Source organism: Chrysemys picta, chromosome 10 (assembly GCF_011386835.1).
Source record: "Chrysemys picta bellii isolate R12L10 chromosome 10, ASM1138683v2, whole genome shotgun sequence".
NCBI classification, from domain to species: Eukaryota; Metazoa; Chordata; order Testudines; family Emydidae; genus Chrysemys; species Chrysemys picta.
In genome coordinates this window covers 53,565,297-53,583,663 of record NC_088800.1, presented here as the reverse complement: position 1 = coordinate 53,583,663, position 18,367 = coordinate 53,565,297, and the positions used below count along the sequence as shown (strand labels likewise).

The window sequence follows — 18,367 nt, the reverse complement described above, 5'->3', positions numbered from 1 at the left end:
TTTTAAAAACAATATTAGCTGCCTATTTAATTTTAAAAACAGGAAAAAATATCCACCTCCCTTTGCATTTCTTATAAGGAGTTTTGAAGTTTAAATCTCAGTGTGATAGAGATGCTTGCTTTGATCTGCTTCGCTCTTGGACGTCCAGGGGCTCCGGGCTGCTGGCCCCATGCTGCCCGGGGTCCCTAGGGACAGCTCTGTCCGCCATAGGGAATTTTTTCCCCGCGGACAACCTGTAACATTTCGCGAACCCCAGTTTGGGAACCACTGTACTAGATTAATTCACCAACACTGCTGCTGTACGTCTGATGTGCAGCGTGTAGTCTGCTGAAGAGCAGATTTGATACGAGCTGTGGCTTCACTCTTCTCTTCCCTGAGCTCTCCTACTGAGAGGTGAACAAGAGAAGTTTGTTCTTGCTTTGAGTCCAATAGCTTGGTGCATTGTTCAAGGATCTCCTATATAAAGATGCTACTTATCATCTGTCTACATCTTTATAAGGCCCCCATCAGTGCAGTATTTGAGTGCCTGTTTCCGCCCAAGTTGCATAACCTCCCTGCCTGTTTACACAACAAGGACATCTATCACTGTCTTTAATGTTGAGAAGGTAAGAGTTTGATTTCAGGTTTTGGATGAGGACAAAATGGAGCCTTGATTACATGCCAGGCGTCTGCTCGTGGAGGTGAGGCTGAACATGATGATGATGTTTTTTGGATTTGCAGCGTTCGCCTCTGCAGCAGGTTGCCCGGCTCTACTGTCCAAGAGAGGAAGCTCATCCTGGGCTCATGTAATTTTGATCCCGCCCCCTCTTGATAGGGCTGCCTGCCAGAGGTGAATTCTCACTGAGCGATACCCTCCGGGCAGCCTGCATGTAGCTCAGAGGTTCTGGGGAAGATTTGTTGAGGGGCCAGAGAAAGCCAAGCCTGACTGCTGCTGCTTGGCAGGCCACTAGCCTTTTCTCCTGAGCCTTGGTTCCCGGAGGGTATACGTGGCAGCCCTCTGTGCCGTTGGCCACTAATCTCTTGTTTTTCTGTTAGGCTCCATCCAGAGAGAACGGATTGCAGAGGGCAAACTCGAGAGGTTCTGGACTCCTGGGACCTGAATCTTAATGTTTCTCCACCATAGGCAGGTCGGGGAAATACCCTTGTCTCCCGGGTTCCCTATTTAGTTCCCTAATAAGTCACTGGTGATCAGTGTGTGTCCCTAATAGCCCAATTCAAGAGCTGGAGCTTCCATCCTCTTCCCCTCGGTGGAGGAGGAGAAGATGTAAAAGTCCTAGACATACAAAAAGGGCGCCCGAGAGGTGAGTGAGTCTGACCACCCGTTCATTCTGTATGCTGCAAACTGAGCTCGAAAGCCTTGCTTGGTTGGCAGGTGTATGAGTGAGGCCTGTGGAGCCAAATAAAAGGCTCCTGCCCTAGAGATCAGAGCTCGGGTAGATCTTGGTGAGAAAGAGACCCCTCCCTTCTGGAACTCTGCAAGGCAGTAACCTGGGTATCCTCCTGCTTTCTCACAGGTCTGTGCAAGTGCTCTCTTGCCTATATGGGGACATCTGCTGGCAGCCTGCCCATTACTCCTGCGGTGGCTCCTTCTGCTGGACTGTTTCAGCATTGCATCCTGACCCACGTTTGGTCTGAGCATCTTCAGTGAGTATGCGCCCATCTAGGCTACGTCAGCTGCTGTTTTACACCCCACCTTCCATAGGCTTCCCTCATCCACACAGCAGCGTGGTCCAGCCCATATGATCAGCCTGCCTGTGTGAGCAGAGCATCTAAGTAGCTAGACCTGTGGGAAGAACTATGCCGGAATTTCTCTCCGCCTGAATCTTTGTCTGCAAAGAAGGAAATGGATAACAAAACATGAGTTTGCAACATGCACTTATCTTTAAAAAGCAGCCAACTGCATTGGTTGTAAATAGGGAGGGTGTCAGGAAATGTGGGGAGAGGAGTTTACTGGAGTGAAGGAAATTCTGGCTGCAGCAGCCTTATTCCCCTCTTGCTCAGTGGATTGGGGCTGTGAGAAGTGACGCTGGGTCTGCTTGCGGCCTGCAGTTCAGCCTGCGACTCTACGCCACCCCCTGCCCACCCTTCTTGGGCTGACTGCAGCCTCTCCAGGTATTTAAGCACCAGGCCTAGGAGAGTCTGCTCAGCACCTGGCTGGGTTCTGCCTAGTGAGCAGCTGGCAGGGTCAGCCTCTGACAGAACGAGTGCCCGTGATGCGGGGGAGGGGTTGGACTGCACACTCCAGCCCTGGGATGGGTTTCCTCAGCACCTGGCTCTGTTTCCTCAGCTCTGGTGCAGCCCTTGGGGGCATGATCAGCAGTTGAAGGCAGGGAGACTCAGAGGTAGAATTTCATATCCCCATAAGCATAGCTGGGGCTGGGCTGGGGTGGGGTGGGGTGGTGTCAGCTGCTCCGTGCGTGCAGGGGCTCTTGGAGCTGCCACTTGCAGGGGGCAGGCAGCAATCCAGGCTGGGTTCTGCAGAATTAGCACCAAATGAGGCTCAGAGCAACCCCCAGCCTCGCCCTTGGCTGGGGCTGCTCAGAGTCCAGCCCGCGGCACCGCGGCTGGTGAGGGATTAGGGGGAAAAGTCTCCTCCAGCAGCCGAGTCTCCCATAGGAGGTGGTTTCCCTCCCTCTTGTGGAGTCCACCCCCTCTCTGCTTGCCACTGCCCCCTGCCTGCCAGGAACAACTCACTTCTGACTCCCAGACCCTGCTGACCAGCCATGGCTCCTGCCTGGGCCAGGATGGGAACACCCCACAGGACAGGGAGTTTCAAACTATAGCCGGGGAGAAGATACCCCAGAACCAGCCCCGAGGGTTTTCTCCCTGCTCCTACGCTCTGCAGGTCACTCCAACTGGGTTCTGGCTCCCAGCCACCGTGCGATGTGGCTGCTGCCCCCTGCCCCTAGATCCCTGCCCCAATTTCCCCCCGCCCCTCCTCCCAGCACAGTAATACCCCTCAGCCGTGACTCACAGCAGGGTGGGCGGTCCAAACCTCCTGCTCTTCTCTGGCTTCAATTGTCCATCATGTATCCTAGGGGAGGCAGGCGGGCCTGGTTATTTAATAGCATGCAGGGCACCAGCCACCGCTTGGATTTCTGTCTTTCAAGGTGCCCCCCATCCCCAATCCATCCGGGCAGAGGAGGGGAAGGAGCTGGGTGGAGAGTCAGTCCCCAAGATTATTGGGATCATTTTGCCTTTGGCCTCGTGCCCCACAAAGGCCAGGAGAGGTGTTGTGCACACAAGCCCCACTGGGAGTTGGCGTGAAGCACAGTGTGGCAGAGCTGCTGCCCTGGCTCTTTGCCTGCATGGCTGGTGGTAGCTGAGGTGGGCAGGGCTGGGGCTTCCTGTGAATCTCTGCCCTCCCTGTACAGGCTGCAGGGGGACCTGGCTGGGGCCAGTGCCTCGTGCGGGGTGGGGTGCGGGGGAACCAGGGTGAGACCTTTGTGAGGCAGGATCTCTCCCTCGGGCCTGCTCCTGCTGCAGGTGCCGGGCTTGCCCAGGGCCAGGGCAGAGGAGACCCTCTGGCCGCAGAGCCCTCTAGCATCTGGCTGCAGGGAGTCTTGGTTCCCCCTTTGTCCCAGGGAGATGGGAAGGAGCGGGTGGGTGGGGGGGAGTTGGGTGTGGTTGGGTGTGGACAACGGAGGCCAGCCCCTCCCCCCTGTTAGGAGTGGGCATGTGGCACTGGGCCCTGGACTCATGGGGCAGGGAGGGATAATAGGAAGAAGAGCTCCAGCTCTTTTCTTACCTATCAGCTGCTGGGCAGCTGCTGCTCTCAGGGCAGCCTTCTTGCTCAGTCTCCCTGGGCAGTCCTGGAGCTGGGAAGCCAAGAACCCAGTTAGTCCCAAGCCACACATCCTCCCCAGGCTGAGGGGAGCTGCCTGGTAGGGAGGTGAGGAACCCCTGGCTGTCAGAGCCCTCTCCCCCTTGATTCCTCCCATGGGACAGAGATGACTTGTACAGGAGCCATCCTCAAGGGTGGGGGATGGGCCTGAGTCAGTGAGGGGGCTCCCTGGAGCAGGGAAGCTCCCTGTGTGCTTAGGTCCTCCCACCCCCCTGTCCTGCAGGGCCCACACCCCAGAGCTCACTCACCAGGATCCTGCAGGCTTCACTCAGGAAGGCGGGGATGGCAGGGGCCGCCCCCTCGGCTAGCTGGCTCCGCACGAGCGTACGCAGGGGCTGGTAGCTGAGGAAGGGTGCGCACTGCAGCAATGCCACCCTGCACACCTGCCAGAGAGGGCGAGAAGGAAACTGGTTGAGTCCCTGAGCGCAACGGGCTGCCAACTCGCAGGCTCTGTGTGTCTTGGGGAGACTCCGCTGTGCCGGAGCAGCAAGGAGCCACCTCTTTGCAGAACCTCCTCTGGCCTGACGGTTGTTCCCCAGGCCCCCACAGCCCCCATCTCCAGCTTGGCTGGGTTGAGGGGAGCCAGGCCCGAGTGCTGGGGCCGTGGAGGTACACTCCTGGAACAGGGAAGGGGCCATTCCCTGTGTGTCCCCGGTGGGCGGTTAACAGCACTGCCCGGTGACCAACGTACTTGGCCTCCCCTCAATCCCAGGCACTATCGGGGGCTGCTACTCGGCTGGGGCGCGGGTTGTGGTGGGATTTCTGCAGGAGGCTGGTCATTCCCAGACAGGAGCTAGCACACAAGTGAGGGCAGGGCAGCAGCAATGGAGACTCAATGGGCCTCAGCGACCTGCCCTTCCCTGTGGCCCTGCTTGGGTTAGGTCACTTGCTAGGGGCCAGAGATAGACCTGGACCTGGCCACTAAACAGGGCAGGCTGTAAAATGGAGCCACAGCCACGGAGAGGCTGGCTGGGCAGGGAGGCTGGAGGTGCCTGTGGGGAATGGAGGAGGAGAAGGAAACCCCACAGATCTACCCCACAGCTACACTCTGAGGGCTGGCAGAGCTCTGTGTGGGGTGGGGGAGGGCTGGATTAGTGGGGGGTCCTGGGTGCCACAGGGCAGCACTGAGAAGATATGGGGCTTGGAGGGGGGAGTTTGCACCACCCTTGCCATGTTGTTAGAATGCCCCCAGCCACCCCTGCCCCTATGAGCCCTCAGCTGCACTCACCTGGGCCACCTGGGGGTCCCCATCCTGTAGGTGGATGAGCAGCGTCCCCATGCTCTTCTCCACCTCAGCCCCAAAGAGGGATGACTTCTTGGAAACAAATTTGCTGAGGTGGCCAAAGAGCTCCATGGAGGCCCGCCTCAGGCCGCTGGTCTCCTGCAGACAGGGGGCGCAGGGTGGTTAGAGGGGACAGGCTCAGGCCCTCACATGCTTTGGGAATCAGCCTGGCAGCTGCAGAGCCCGGAGAGGTTTCAGCTAGTTCAAACGACAGGACAATTCTCTGCAAACTCCCCTCCTTCCTGCTGGGCCCCAGGGCTGCTGAACAATTGTGGGCCCAGGGCCCAAGAATGATTGCATCCTGCCTTCCCTAGCAGAGGAGCTGAGCTGCCCCACAAATCCAGGAATGTGCCTGCATCGGACACTGAGCCCCCTCCACGGGAAGGCAGGTCCTGAGCACCTTCCCCTGTGGGGTGCCCTATAGCGCCATGGGGCCTGCCCTGCTTGGTACTTACATCCTCAAAGAACGTTCTCGCCTGCAGGGCCAGTGGGACGGCGACGTGAGCCTTCAGAGGCGCCTTGGGGTCCCGCAGCATCCAGCAGAGCCCTTCCATGGCTTCCAGAATGGTGCGGGGGTCGCAGCATTCGCACACGGCGCGGACAAAACTCTCCAGGATCTTGTCTCGCTTTTTCCTGACCTGCAGAGAAGGGGTTGGACGCCGCTCGGTGAGCAACGCTCTGTCAGCCTGAGTGTAAGCAGAGTCCGGGCAAGTCAGCCTACAGCCTAGTCTGCTCCATAGGAGCCACAGGCTGGGGAGAAGGGGAACCAGGCGCTTCCTACCCAGCCCTCTCTGCCTAGTCTCCTGCCATTCCAGACCCACCTTGTCCGGGAACTCGGTCACTGCATTCCTGAGGCCGTGCAGCGCTCTGCCTCGAACGTGGATGTTGCTGTCCTCTGTCCGCTGCAGCATGGCCTTCACAACCTGCTTCCGCATCGCCTTGGGCTCATTCTCCATCAGCAGGGGGCTGCCGAGGAACTAAAGGGACCGAAAGGAGCTGTCAGAGAGGGCTGGGCGAGGCCAGGAGGAGCAAGGGGAAGGGAGTATGATCAGGGGCCAGGAGGTGACATAGATCCGTACCGACTGCTGTTCACGAGGGGCTGGCTTCAGCTGAGCTTAACAGAAGTGACATGTGCAGGGCAAAACGCTCCCTCTGCTTCCAGTGGGGTGCTCCCAAATCCCACCACAGAGCCCCCAGCAGAGGGATTAATTTACAAGCAATACACCACCGGGACCATCTCTCATTGGCTGACCAGCTATTGGCCCCCTGTTCCATCAGCTTCTGGGCCTGGCTAACCCTCCCCCCTGGTCTTCCAGGCTCACCTCTGCGAACAGGGCGGTGCAGGCCATGCGTTCGCCCTCCTGGCTGGCCTGGAGGCTGGGAAGGAGAAGCTTTGGGATGCTCTTCAGGGCCAGGTTTGGGTGGGTCACTATGGCCCTGGGAGAGAACAAGAGTTGGTGTTGACGTGTGCATGACAACCCTGCACATGCCGGAATCCAGCCCGGTCCCGGCCACCCCCTCCCATCTCTGCCCCACTGGGCTCCAGAGCGAGAATGTGACTCCTCCAGCCTCTGTCCTCACCTGCTAAGGAGAGTGAACCCCTCGGGCTGGGCCTCCTCCAGCAGCTGCCAGCCTCGCTCCTGGTCCATTAGCTCCACAACTGGCTGACTGCCCCTGAGGCGCAGCACCCGTGCCAGGGCCTGCACGGCCATGCTGGGAAGAGAAGGAGGCAGGAGATGGTGATGCAGGGATTCCTGCTCTCTGGGCGGGGTGGGGGCGGGCAGGACTCCCTTGCTGCAGCACTGAAGGGATCAGGGTGAGCCTAGAAGCTGCCCCACTTCTGCCTTTGGTTCTCCCCCCGCAACTGTGGGGGCAGAGGGGAGTGTCTGCAGATGTGACCTTCGCTCTCCTCCAAAGATGTAAAAATTGCCCCTCCCCGCCCCGCCCAGGAAACTGACCCTGGGGAGAAAAGTACATGCAGTGCCCCCCTGAATGCCCTGCTGCCCTGAGCCCTGCCCCCCAGGGCCCACTGCAGAAAAGGGGTGAAGTGGCTCAGTGACAGGCCGGGCCTGTCCCAAAGCCTTCAAAGTAGACAGTAAATAGAGACAGCAGCCAGCTCTGCCCTGCTCCCCAGCTCTGCTCCCCCTCCCCCCGCCCCCGGCTCAGCTCCCTCATCACCCTGCTGAGCTGCCCACTCTGAGGAGCTCTCTGGCTCCCTGAGTATCTGGGGGCAGTTCTGCCCGCTCCTAAGCACGAGAAGCCTGGCTGATCTGAACCCTCGGTCCCCCGAAGGTGTCGGGGGTCCCTGGACAATGAAGGTCCAAGAAGGAAGCTTCCCCCTCCTAGGGGCTAGCCCAGACACTGTGTGGGTGCTGGGATCCATTGGCCCCACACATTACCTGCGTGGACTGGTGTCACTGGGCAAGTCCTGCTGGGCTCCCGAGAGGTGCCGTGCCGGGGGGCAGGCGATGGCGAGGAAGCAAGAGGCGAACAGGTCGTCCTCGCGTCCCTCCAGCGTGTCCGCTTGCCCCAAGGCCCCGATCAGCTCCCACAGGCCGCATGTGGTCTGGAAGGGAAAAGATACAGTCAGAAGACCGTGGCCCTGCGCAGAATGCAGCCGGGAAAGAGGGCTGAATGCCAGCGATGGGAACTTACCGCCGGGGGCAGCCGGGCTGGCTGGGGGCAGCTCCTGTCCTGGGTCTGCCCAGGGTTAGCCCGGCCTTTCTCTGGGCTGTCATACAGCAGGATGTGCAGTACCTCCCTGGTCAGCATGGGGTCTGCACCTAGGAATCTCCAGATGGCCTTGGTGGGGCTGTGACGGACAGAGGGACGGCAGGTAAGGAATTCACACAGAGGACGGGCCCAGTTGGTACACACCAGGGATGATGCCCTCCGAGGGGTGACGGGCCAGAAGCAGCAGGTTGAGCCTGCTGGTGGCTGACCTCAAGGCCCTTCAGGCACTGTCCAGTCCTAAGGGGTTCATACCCTCCTGCCTGGGCACTGCCAGGGGGCGCTGTGTCACAGAAAGGGATGGGTGGACGTGGCCAGACTCACTTCTCCCAGCTTGGGGGCCCCCTCCCTCCCTTGCTGCCTTCTCCTGATGGGAACCAGAGGGGCTGGGGTTAGAGCCCCCATGGGGGAAAGCAGTGACTCTGGGCTCAGGGGTGGGGGCTGGTGTGAGGAGGTGCCCACTCTTGGGAGGGGCTAGGGCTAGGTGCTGGGCTGGATCTCCTGAACTGTGGGGCGGGGAGGGGGAAGGGTGGCACAGAGTGGGAGCTGCAGCCAAGGAGAGCAGGAGCTCCTTCCCCATGGGGCAGAGTGTGGGGGTTTCAGGAGGAACAAGGCTCCAGTTCTGGCCACGCCATGGCTCTGGGGTGCGGGGTTTGGAGAAGGCTGTAAAATGGGCTCTGTGCTTGTCGGCTCTGGGCAGGATGCAGGGAAGGCGCTGCTGGCCCAGGGGAACCTGGCAGGCTGGTGAATCGGAGAAGACCAGCCTCTAGGGGTGGGATGAGACATCTAAAAGCATGCAGTGATGGGGAAGATACCAGGCTGGGATTCCAGGGGGGAGAGGGCATTTCCCAGTTGGGGGGAGGGGGTGCCCCTGCGGGGACATGCTCAGGGTAGGGGCGTCTGTGGGGGCAATGCAGTTAGGTTGGCCCCTCTCCTGCCTCAGCTTGGAGGGATGCCCTGCCGGGAGCGGGGGGCCATGCTGACAGAGGAGGTGACCCTGCTCACATGGGGTCTCTCCTGATCTGTGTAGTGATGGGGGGAGTGGGGGCTGGAAGACTGTTCTGGCCTCCAGCCAGCCAAGCCATTGCACAGCCGAACCGGGATGGGGTGGACTGGTTAGCAGTGCACAGAACGAAGTGGGGGAGGGTGACAGCTGTGTTAGGAATAGCTCAGCTGGGGGAGCCCTGAGCCGGGGGTCCCAGAGCACACGGAGCCCTCCAAGGGACAGGGAGGCTATGCCGGGGCAGGGCTGTTCCCTGGGGGCCTGTGTGCAAGGGGAGGGTCTGTGCTGCATGTAACCGTGGTGCTGTGGAGTGATCCCATTAAGGGGGGGCTTGGAGGCCGGAGTGGGGTGTTCTATCCTTTCCCTGGGGCTGGCGCTCACCGTTTGTAAGGCCAGGGCATCTTCAGGAGGATGCTGACCGCGGTCTTGGTGTGTTGTCTGGCCAGTAGGTGGAGAATGTCTCTCGTCCCCTCACTCAGCCGCCCTCCCCGGGGTGGGCTCAGTGTGTAGGAAAGAGCCGCCTGGAGATCCTGCACCTGCGGAGGCAAAGCAGGGGCTGAGACCCTACCCCCGCTGTGGGTGGGTGGCAGGCAAGGGCCAGGAGGAACTGGGCAGGCTCAGAAACAAGGCAGCGGTCACATGGCCCGGCAGAGGCCATGGATAAACTCTCCTAGCGAGTGACTGAGCCGAGGGGGGTTCTGGGTTCGGTACCTTGAAACCCCCACCCGTGATCCAGCACCGTAGAACTAAGGGTCCCAACCCCGCTGCCCAGTGACACCCCACCCCCCGGATATCCCGGCTGTACCTCCCCTTGTGACAACATGCCTGGGCTGCTTCAGCACCAGAGTGGGGTCTAAGCGTCTGGGATGCATTTCCATCCTGTACGTCAATCCATGCCCACTGGGCAAAGAGTCAGTGGACACGGGGGACCCCACCGCAGGCTCTGTTCCTCCAGCTGGGGGATGGGTCTGGAGATAGGGCACATTTCCCAGGGAGTGAGCTGGGCAAGCCAGACTCCTGGGATCAAAGCCTGAAAACCATTACAGGGCCGTGCCCAGCGGCCCCCTTGCAGACAGGGCATGGATGGGTCCCATTGATCAATGATGGTGAGAAGGGATGTCTCCCCTCCACATCCTCCCTCGTGCCCCAGGAATTCTAGGCACGGGGCAAGATGGAGCTGCCCGAGATGTCAGCATGGTGCCTCCAATGCCCAGCCATTACTTGGCCCTGCAGCTCTGATTCTTGCTCTCTCAGCACCGCCTCCATGACGCCCGCCAGCTGGTCTGCACACTCCTCCTTCTCCAGCAGGCCCACCAGCAGGGTGAAGCTGAAGGGCATGAGGTCACTCGACTGCAGGTGCTTCGCGATGAGCTGCAGGGAAAGGCACAGGCCGAGTATGAGCAGCGAGCCCCAGCCCGGGGAGGTGGGTTTGCTCTTCGGGGAACGGGGACAGAGGCACTGGCAGCCTTTGCCCAGGGCTATGTGAGTGGGCACTGGAGCCCATACCCAGGAATTTCCATCTGCCGGCTCCTCATCGAGGGAAGGAGCCAATAACCCTCCTTTCCCATGTGTGTGTCTGTCTCTCCAGCCACAGTCTTTTACTCACCATAGCAACATGGACAGGGTTCTCTCTGCAGCTGGCATCCTTCTGCGTCTTGCTCAGCACGCTCACCACCGCCCCTGTCTTGGTGTACACGACAGCTGCACAAGAAACCAGCAGTGCTCAGGCAGAGCTCTCAGGGCCGGATTCTTCCCCCTCCCCTTCGAGCCAGATCAGAGGTGCCAAAGAGCCAGACTCCAGCCGCAGCTGGGAACGACCAGCTAGGGTGAGCTCTCAGCTGGCTTCTGGGCCAACTGCCCACTCTTCACCCTGATGTAGAAGGTGTGTTGGGGCTGGGTTGGGATCAGGGGAGGTCCCAGATGGTCCCAGGCACCTGGTGAAGTGCAGATGCCAGGCCAGCCCGGGAGGTACCAACCCACTTCTGCTCTGTGTCCCTCTGGTCAGGGCTGCGATGAAGGCGCCATGTTCTCTCTGCAGCCCTGCTAGCTAGGTAACGGCCGGGGCTGTGAAGGCTGAGAAGTGGCGACTGCTTCCGCTCTATCTTACCTTTGCAAGGCGTGAAGAGCCAGTAGAGAGCCTGAGATGCCCAGTATCTGGTGGCCTCCTGAGCATCGAAGGCCTGGCTTGTCAGCAGCCCGGCCATGTAGCCCTGCTCTACCATGGGTTTCAGGTCCTAATGGGCCACCAAACAGAAATTGAGGGCATAGGTCGGGATGAGCCCAGCTCTGTCTGTATTCCCCCCACTTCCCGTGAGTGCTGGGGGGGTGGAGGAGCAGCAGGGTCTGCGCTGCTCACCTCGGTGATGGCTTTGAAGCGGTAGAACATGAAGAGCCGGGCGCTGGCTCTCACAGCTCGGCTCCTCTCCTGGGCCCGGGGAGAGCAGATCCACGGCTGCAAGTGCTGGGGAGTAGGGAGAAAGTCGTGTGAGCGGCAGCAATGCTGGGGTGACCTCCAGAACCTGCTTCGCGCCCCAGCAGGGAGAGGACATGGAGCATTTAACCTCTTCTCCTCCACTTCCGGACACTGGAACTCAGCGTTCCTCTCCTGTCTGGGGGGCGTTGGCACAGGTCTGAGGGTCTTGGGCTCAGCGCTTTGAGGATTCTCCCCATTGATCCTGTAGGGTCTCGGGGCTGTTTCCTTCAGGGGAACAGGGGCTCCAGACCAAATGTAGGAGGCCAAAGTGACACCCCTGGAGCAGGACTAGGATTGTCTTGCTGGATCCCAGGCTTGGGTGTATGCCCCAGGGGGACTGGCTAGTTCATAGCAGCTGGGAGGCCTGCTCAGCCCCCTCGGGATCAACTGGAGCCTTCCCTCTTGTGGTTCGGGTAGAACCTGACCAGCCGGCCCATCCCCAGATGGCCAGTGCGAATGGGCCCCTCCCCCCGCCCTATCATACCAGAAAGAGATGCAGTAGCGTGGTGGGGGTCAGGTGCTGCTCCAGGAATGTCTGCAGCACAAGATCCAGGCCTTCCCAGGGCAGTTCTTGGAGAGACTGGAGCAGAGAGAAGCAGGGAAGTAAATAACAAGGGAGGTGGGGTGCACGAAGCAGGGGGACGAGTGGATCCCCCCGTCTGGAGCCAGGTGCTGTTGCTATTCGGGGTCCCTTTACCCAGGTGATACTGATCCCCCTGCACATAGACATGGGTCTCACCTGGACCACGGGCTGCCCTTCCCCAAAGAATCCTTCCTCCCACCTGGGCTCCCCAACACATGTACTGAGCTGGGCTCTGGAGGGAAGGCCTCCTCCCTCCTGCTCTGGAGGGCCCCAGCTGCCCCCCAACACCCCGCTGGCTCCCCAAGGGCTGAGCTGTTCATCCCGCTCCAGCCAATCTCTGTTTCTGTGGCAGGGCGAGTCATGGCCTGGCTGTGTGGCTGTCCCGAATCTATGCTTTGCTCCCTCTGCACCAAATGCTATTTAACGCTCTGGGCCAGAGCCTCAGCTGGTGTAAACGGGAGTAGCTTCTAGCTCCCTGTGCCAAGAATCCAGGGTAATTCTATACAGTCTCACAGACACTCACCTCTACAGCTGTTCTCCCTGCCAACCCCACTGCAGATGGGGTTAACTGCGTAGCCACTTGTCACCAGCCCTTTGGAAAATAAACCGAGGGGCTGGATTTGGCTGGACACGCAGTTCTCTGCATCGGGCCAGGGTCCAGCTACTCAGCAGGGGGGTGGCTGAGTTTCCCAGCCAAGGAGGCAGGTGGAAGCTGCAGCTTTGTCCATGCCTCACTAACCTCTGCCCGGAGAGCGGAGCTTTTTGCCACCTCAGTCCCTCTCAGCTTCGCCAGGGCTGGGCGCTGAATCATGGCGCTGGCGATACAAGTCCCGATGGTCTCAGCCTCCTGTTCCTTAGACAGGCGAGGCTCAAATTTCCTGATTGGAAGGAACGGAGCAGACGGGGCCATTAGACCAGAGACAGGTCCTGGCATGAGTCAGGTTGAGTTTGATGGCTCGAGGGACAGCTCCCTCCCTTAGCAGCAGAGCTCCAGGGGGCATCTCCAGCAGAACCACCGCCTAGGGAATGGTCCTGTCTGGAGATGCCTTTGCCCCCTGGGCCCGGCAGGGGCTCTGCTGGGGAAGCTGCTCTCCGGGGCTGATCCTGGGCCCTGCTCTGCAGCTGCACCCATTCACAGCACTTCATGCTGACGGGAGGGGCTCCCTCTTACCAGGCAAGACGCAGAGATGGGGGCTGGATAAAGAGACCCGGAGGCCGAGGAGGGTATGGCCCGTTAGTGAGCCACCAGGGAGAAATATCCTCTGGTTCTTATTGCAGCTCGTCCCTCCCCCACTTCCTCTCCCTCCATCTGCCCCTCCCCGGCTGCTGGGCTCCGCAGCTGAGTCAGGCCCCATGGACGTACCCTATGTATGAGATGGCCAGCAGGACATGCTGGTGATCGGGGCTCTGCAGCCGGGCCCGGTCCTTGCCTCTGAGCATCTCCTGCAGCACAAAGCAGAGAGTCAAAGGCAAAAGAATTTGGGGGAGCCCGGTTCCTCAGCAAGACGTGGAATCTCCAAACGCAGTTTGACGCCCCCACCGACCCTCAGCCCCAGCGTGCAGTGCACTGGGGCACGGAGCTGGGAAGATGGCCTGGGAGCGGCCATGTGGCCAGAATGCAGGAGACATTCACCAGAGCCCCTATTTCGCCATTCCTGACGGCACATCTGGAAACTTCAGCATCTGCCACGGAGCAGGGAGGGGGGATCTGGGCAGAGGCGATTTTGTGACGGGGAGCATTAGAGTCCTGAACAGCTGAGGTCAAATATTTTCCTGCAAACCAAGGGAGGGCTGCGCCTGTTAACTCCTCAGGATCATGTCCCGGAGTGAAAACCCTTGGAGTTAATCCCCAGGGCGCTTTCTGGCTGCCAGGCAGATCCCTGAGAAGTGGGATGGGGAATGGTCCCAGGTGTAAGCAGCATGAATCCGCTAATGGAAAATAGTGTCATTTAATTCCTTGGGCTGGAATCGCACCAGAAGAATCTGGCATCAGCACTGGGTTTGCAGTGCACAATGTAGAACCCTGGGCACCGGGTCGCAAACACAGCACATGGCCTTTAAACGCTAGAGACTGTGGCACGTGCATCTGCCCTAGGGACCCCTCCCAGGACCCAAGCGTGCTCACTCACCAGCAGGGGGGACAGCACGGTGTATGTGTCCTGGCTCACCAAGGGAATCCTGCTCACTTGGGTGACAGCTTCACCCACCAGCGCGAGGCTTCTCAGAAAAGCAGATCTCACCAGTGGGTCCTGGGCTCACAGGCAGGAGGGGGAGAGAACAATGAGGAAACAGCCACAGGCAATAGAGAGCTGAGACACAAGGCTACAGGGCGAGTCTCTACAAGGGAGCTGCTGTCCTAGGCGGGATTGCCCTCACGCCCTAAGGGAAAGGACCTGGCTTGCCGAGTGGAACATCTTTGCATTCCCTAGGGCTGTGGGTCTCCAACTATTTTTACTGATGACCCCTTTCACACAGCAAGCCTCTGGGTGTGACCCCCCTAATAAATTAAACACCCTCTCTAATATATTTAACACCATTATAAGTGCTGGAGGCAAGTGGGGTTTGGGGTGGAGGTTAACAACTCGCGACCCCCCCATGTAATGACCTCGTGACCCCCGGAGCGGTCCCGACCCCCAGTTTGAGAACCCCTGGCCTAGGGGAATATCTCTGGAGATGAATGCAAGGAATGGGCTGATTCCCAGAGGTGCTGAGCACTTGCAGTTCCCAGAGCTGTCAGTGGGCCCTGGGGCTGCTCAGCTCCCCTGACAATCAGGTCATAATTGTCCGATCTGGGACAGGAATCTGCTGCTCTCTGCAGTTGGCTGGGCTCTCCCTACCAAGGCATCCGTTCTCCAAAGAGAACATTCAGTTAAACCAAAGTAGCATCCCCTCTCCTTTTCGCTGGGACGCGCATAGGGGCATCGTAACCAGCGTAGGACTGAACGTTGGCCTCAAACCTCCGATGGCAAGAAAACAACCTAGAGTTATCTCAAAAATCCCCCTTCAGCACCAGAGCCTGTCAACCGGGCTAGGGGCCTGAATCCCCCTGTGCACCTTTTGTGTCCAGCTACACCATTGACGGCAGTGTGCGGGGAAAAAGGCCCTAAATCTTTATCTTCTGATCCGTGAGTGCAGCACAAGCCTAGAGGTACCAAACAGGGTACAGTCGTCTCTGGGACAATAGCACCAAGTGATGCTCAGTTACACTCTAACAAGGCCCAGATAGGAGTCCTTCCATTAGCTTCCATGGGCCTGGAATCAGAGAAGCTAATTGAGATGGGGCAGTCACAGAGAATGGTGCTGTTCCCATGTCTCCTGTCCCTCCTGGGGCAAAGGGCCAGCCCTCTGAGCTGAGTTTATGCAAAGACATAGCTCTGTGCTGCTGTGCATAGCCCGGGTAGGTGCTGTGTGGGCGGACAAGGGAGGGCTCTGACTTACGTGTGGGCTCAGAAAATAATGTTGTTGCATGGGAGCCAGGATATTGAAGCCTATGGTCTCTAGGATGAGATCCGTGGGGCCTGAGTGGACCACGTGCCCATAGGTGAGGAGCAGGAGGCTTCTCAGCTGCTCGATGGAAGCTGGCTCCTGAGAATTGCAAAGGAAAGAGTGAGGAGATGGGATGGCCTCCAGCTGCTCCTAACTTACAAATGGGGCCAGGGGAGGATTTTTCACCCAGCCGGCTTAGCAACCAAAGGCTACTCTGCTGAGCTGAATTGCCTGGACTCCGAGGCCCTTCCCAGCTCCCCAGGATTGGGTGGTTGAGGTGACCCGGCAGCCGAAGGGGACGCACTAGCAGCTGCTTTAATTCAGCCTAGCTCCGGAGATGTCACTGGGACTACAGTGGATTGCACTGGCCCAGAGAGTTACTGGGAAGGTGGTGGTGGTGGTGCAGGGGAAGGGGGGATGCAGGTTAATGTCAGACATGCCAGCCCTGGTGAGTCTGCCAGGAAGGTCTGTGAAATAGCCCAGTTCAGGGGAAGACCAAGGGTCTGTTCTGCTAGAAATGTGTCAGCGGGAGCTGATGGCTTGGCAGTGTCTTTTGGGCCCTCTCTGAGCCTTGTTTATGGGGCTGCATGGAGCATGTCTGAGCTCCCCAGGAGATATCCTGGAGAGCTTAGACAACAGGACCCACCTTCCACCCTGGATCCACCCCATTGTGCTGTGATTGCAACTCCATGGAGGAGTAAGGAAAGGGCTCCCTGCATGGAAGCTGAGCCACTGCTTGGAAATTCAGCTCTTCGCTGAACAGGCTTCTGGGAAGCAGGGTCCTCCCTGGCAGGTCCCTTTACCTGCAAAGGCTGGTGAAGGGATGGATGAAAGAACAGAGATGCTAGGTGGGACCGTACCTCCAGAGAGCCACCGGCAGAAGGCTGGAGCTGCACCCTGCTGACAAACTCTTCCCAGTGCTCCAGGATGGCGAAAATCTCGTATAGCTGTTGCCTGGCACACAGCCCAAGCGCTCGGGCGAATCCCTGAGAGACAGAAAGATGGAGGTTGGGAATGCTGAGCAACAAGCCAAGGGGCCAAGATGGGCTCTCAAAGTCATTGCCATGGGCATGGGTATAAGAAAGATCTTTTCAATCCACTGGACCTTGTCCAAGGCAGAACATACACATATAGCATCAGGGGATTGACAAAGAATGAGGGATCACTTGACAGTGGAGGAGCAAAGACCTCACCTCTCTTTCCTCTTCTTCTCGGAAATCAACCATCTCCACCAGAAGCCATAGCTGGGGCTTGATGCTCTCTGCTGGAAAAAACATCATCACGGTGCCCCAGCACTTGTAGAGAAAGCTCTGTGAAAGAGACACCATCATGCTGGATGCATTGGGGCATGCACAGAGCCCACTGGGTATAGTTGTCTGTTTCACTGACCCCAAGCTGCCCCTGGTTAGCGACTGCTGTTCTGAACTAGGCACTGAACCCCAATTCCTTCCAGGTCACTGACCTTGTCACCGGGCCGCTTATCACCGTAGGCCAGCTGGCGCCTGATACTAGTGATGAAACAACCCAGCCAGGTGTGGTCCGAGATGAAAAAGAGAAGGTCTTCCAGGAACTGCCAGGGAAAGAAGAGCCAGTTAGAACCAAGAGGGGCCAAGAAACTGGTCCTTTCAATAGCTCCAGCCAGGAACCCACCACAGCTGGGAGGGGAGGGGAAGAGGGAGCGTGCACTGTCACCCCCCACGTCTCTCCTAATGTTTGTGAATCCTTGTGAGCTACCCCTGGTGCTTCTCCAATTGCATCTGCTGGACTCAGCCGCTTCCTCTGTCCCACAATGTAGTGCTGCTGAGGGGCCTCTTAATCCTGCCTCAGCGTGGGGGGGGGGGCTGGACTAGATGACCTCTTGAGTTCCTTTCCAGCCCTCCATTTCTCTGACCCTTACCTGCAGCAGCTGCTGCTCCCACTCCCTCTGGCAGAAGCAGGTCTTGTGATCTGGAAGAGATGGGCAGGTCAGTTTCCTTTGTGTTTAGACCCTTCTACTGAGGAGCAGCCTTCAACTTGGCTCTTGTTTGGCAGGGGGTGGGGAGGAGCTTCCGACTCACGGGCCCCGAGGGGACCCATGGCTCTTTGCAAATTGCTGATGGACAACAATGCTCCTCAGACCCAAACCCCTTGATGTGAAATACCCAGGAGTTCTGCTTGCCAAGATCCTTCCCTAGGGTGTGAGATGTCGAATGAAGGTTAGATACGGTCCTGGAAAGGATCCTTCCTGTCTAGGCATGGGGGGCTGGGCTAGATGAACCAAGGGATATGATCCTGACGCGATCCTCTCGGATTCCAAGGTCACAGCATCATATTATACTGGATTCAGAGGGAGGCCCTGGCCTCTCCCTCTCTGAGCCCAGCATCACGGTGTCCCCTCCCTTTGCTCCTGCAAGGGGAGACACTCCCTCCTCACCTTCCACGTAGAGGAGCATTTCCGTCTTGTAGTTATTCCAGAACCAGCCCGACCCGGCCTGGAACATGCTCATCAGCTGGAAGAGGAGGAACATGGCTGCCCTTCTGACCTGCACCGTCATAAACGAAGACGCACCGAGCATCTGGTGGACAAAGAGGCAGAGGTGGCTGTACCCCTCCCTTGCGAGGCAGTGTGAGAAGGGAGCTCCCTACAGGTGCCGGGGGAGAGCTCAGTGATGGAGGGAAGGAGACAGCAGGGAGGTGGAGCTGACAACCAGGACAGGATTGAGATGGATATTTCAGTTGATCAGGGACACTCCATGGACCAGCTATTGGCTCCTTCCATCCTCTCACTCCTGGGCTGGCTCTAGCTCAGATGAAGGGAGACAGGATTATCCAGAGGCCGTCAAGGGAATCCCCAGCTGCCCCTTGGTAAGGGAGGATGCTGGAGGCCAGGGGGCAGGAGGGGGCCTGCACAACAGTCCCTAAGGGCTCATTCCAGCTGGCTTCTATTGGAGCCGTCCGAGGGCTGCACTAACTGGTGCTGGGGGACC

The 18,367-nt window shown here is 58.8% G+C and overlaps 3 protein-coding genes across 3 annotated transcripts; all 3 read right to left on the bottom strand.

The window, feature by feature from the left end:
* Positions 1-3,014: 3,014 nt before the first annotated feature.
* On the bottom strand, positions 3,015-6,838 carry LOC135973874 (maestro heat-like repeat-containing protein family member 1). Its single transcript, XM_065559038.1, has 7 exons — positions 6,708-6,838; positions 6,449-6,563; positions 5,582-6,103; positions 5,073-5,225; positions 4,093-4,227; positions 3,749-3,818; positions 3,015-3,034 (listed from the first exon to the last, which is right to left on the bottom strand). Exons 1-7 carry the CDS (start codon positions 6,836-6,838, stop codon positions 3,015-3,017), a joined length of 1,146 nt encoding a protein of 381 aa, XP_065415110.1.
* A 2,398-nt stretch (positions 6,839-9,236) lies between these two features.
* Positions 9,237-16,732, bottom strand: LOC135973873 (maestro heat-like repeat-containing protein family member 1). Its single transcript, XM_065559037.1, has 11 exons — positions 16,595-16,732; positions 16,262-16,387; positions 15,354-15,500; positions 13,279-13,358; positions 12,655-12,793; positions 11,817-11,912; positions 11,216-11,320; positions 10,967-11,093; positions 10,466-10,560; positions 10,081-10,230; positions 9,237-9,395 (listed from the first exon to the last, which is right to left on the bottom strand). The coding sequence occupies exons 1-11, from the start codon at positions 16,730-16,732 to the stop codon at positions 9,237-9,239; spliced, it is 1,362 nt and encodes a 453-aa protein (XP_065415109.1).
* A 49-nt stretch (positions 16,733-16,781) lies between these two features.
* LOC135974021 (maestro heat-like repeat-containing protein family member 1) lies at positions 16,782-17,951 on the bottom strand. Its single transcript, XM_065559823.1, has 3 exons — positions 17,815-17,951; positions 17,299-17,348; positions 16,782-16,971 (listed from the first exon to the last, which is right to left on the bottom strand). The coding sequence occupies exons 1-3, from the start codon at positions 17,933-17,935 to the stop codon at positions 16,807-16,809; spliced, it is 336 nt and encodes a 111-aa protein (XP_065415895.1). The 5' UTR covers positions 17,936-17,951; the 3' UTR covers positions 16,782-16,806.
* Between the last annotated feature and the right edge of the window lie 416 nt (positions 17,952-18,367).

Excerpts from the sequence above, each read along its gene's own strand:
- LOC135973874 (XM_065559038.1), bottom strand. The coding sequence starts at position 6,838 with ATGGCCGTGCAGGCCCTGGCACGGGTGCTGCGCCTCAGGGGCAGTCAG. Across the intron at positions 4,228-5,072 it reads GGGACCCCCAGGTGGCCCAG|GTGTGCAGGGTGGCATTGCT; the intron begins GTGAGTGCAGCT and ends CCTCTCTGGCAG. Across the intron at positions 3,819-4,092 it reads GTGAAGCCTGCAGGATCCTG|CTCCAGGACTGCCCAGGGAG; the intron begins GTGAGTGAGCTC and ends TTGGCTTCCCAG.
- LOC135973873 (XM_065559037.1), bottom strand. The coding sequence starts at position 16,732 with ATGATGGTGTCTCTTTCACAGAGCTTTCTCTACAAGTGCTGGGGCACC. Across the intron at positions 11,321-11,816 it reads CGCTACTGCATCTCTTTCTG|CACTTGCAGCCGTGGATCTG; the intron begins GTATGATAGGGC and ends CCTACTCCCCAG. Across the intron at positions 10,561-10,966 it reads GCTCTTCACGCCTTGCAAAG|CTGTCGTGTACACCAAGACA; the intron begins GTAAGATAGAGC and ends TTTCTTGTGCAG.
- LOC135974021 (XM_065559823.1), bottom strand. The coding sequence starts at position 17,935 with ATGACGGTGCAGGTCAGAAGGGCAGCCATGTTCCTCCTCTTCCAGCTG. Across the intron at positions 17,349-17,814 it reads AATGCTCCTCTACGTGGAAG|ATCACAAGACCTGCTTCTGC; the intron begins GTGAGGAGGGAG and ends CATCTCTTCCAG. Across the intron at positions 16,972-17,298 it reads GGGAGCAGCAGCTGCTGCAG|TTCCTGGAAGACCTTCTCTT; the intron begins GTAAGGGTCAGA and ends TTTCCCTGGCAG.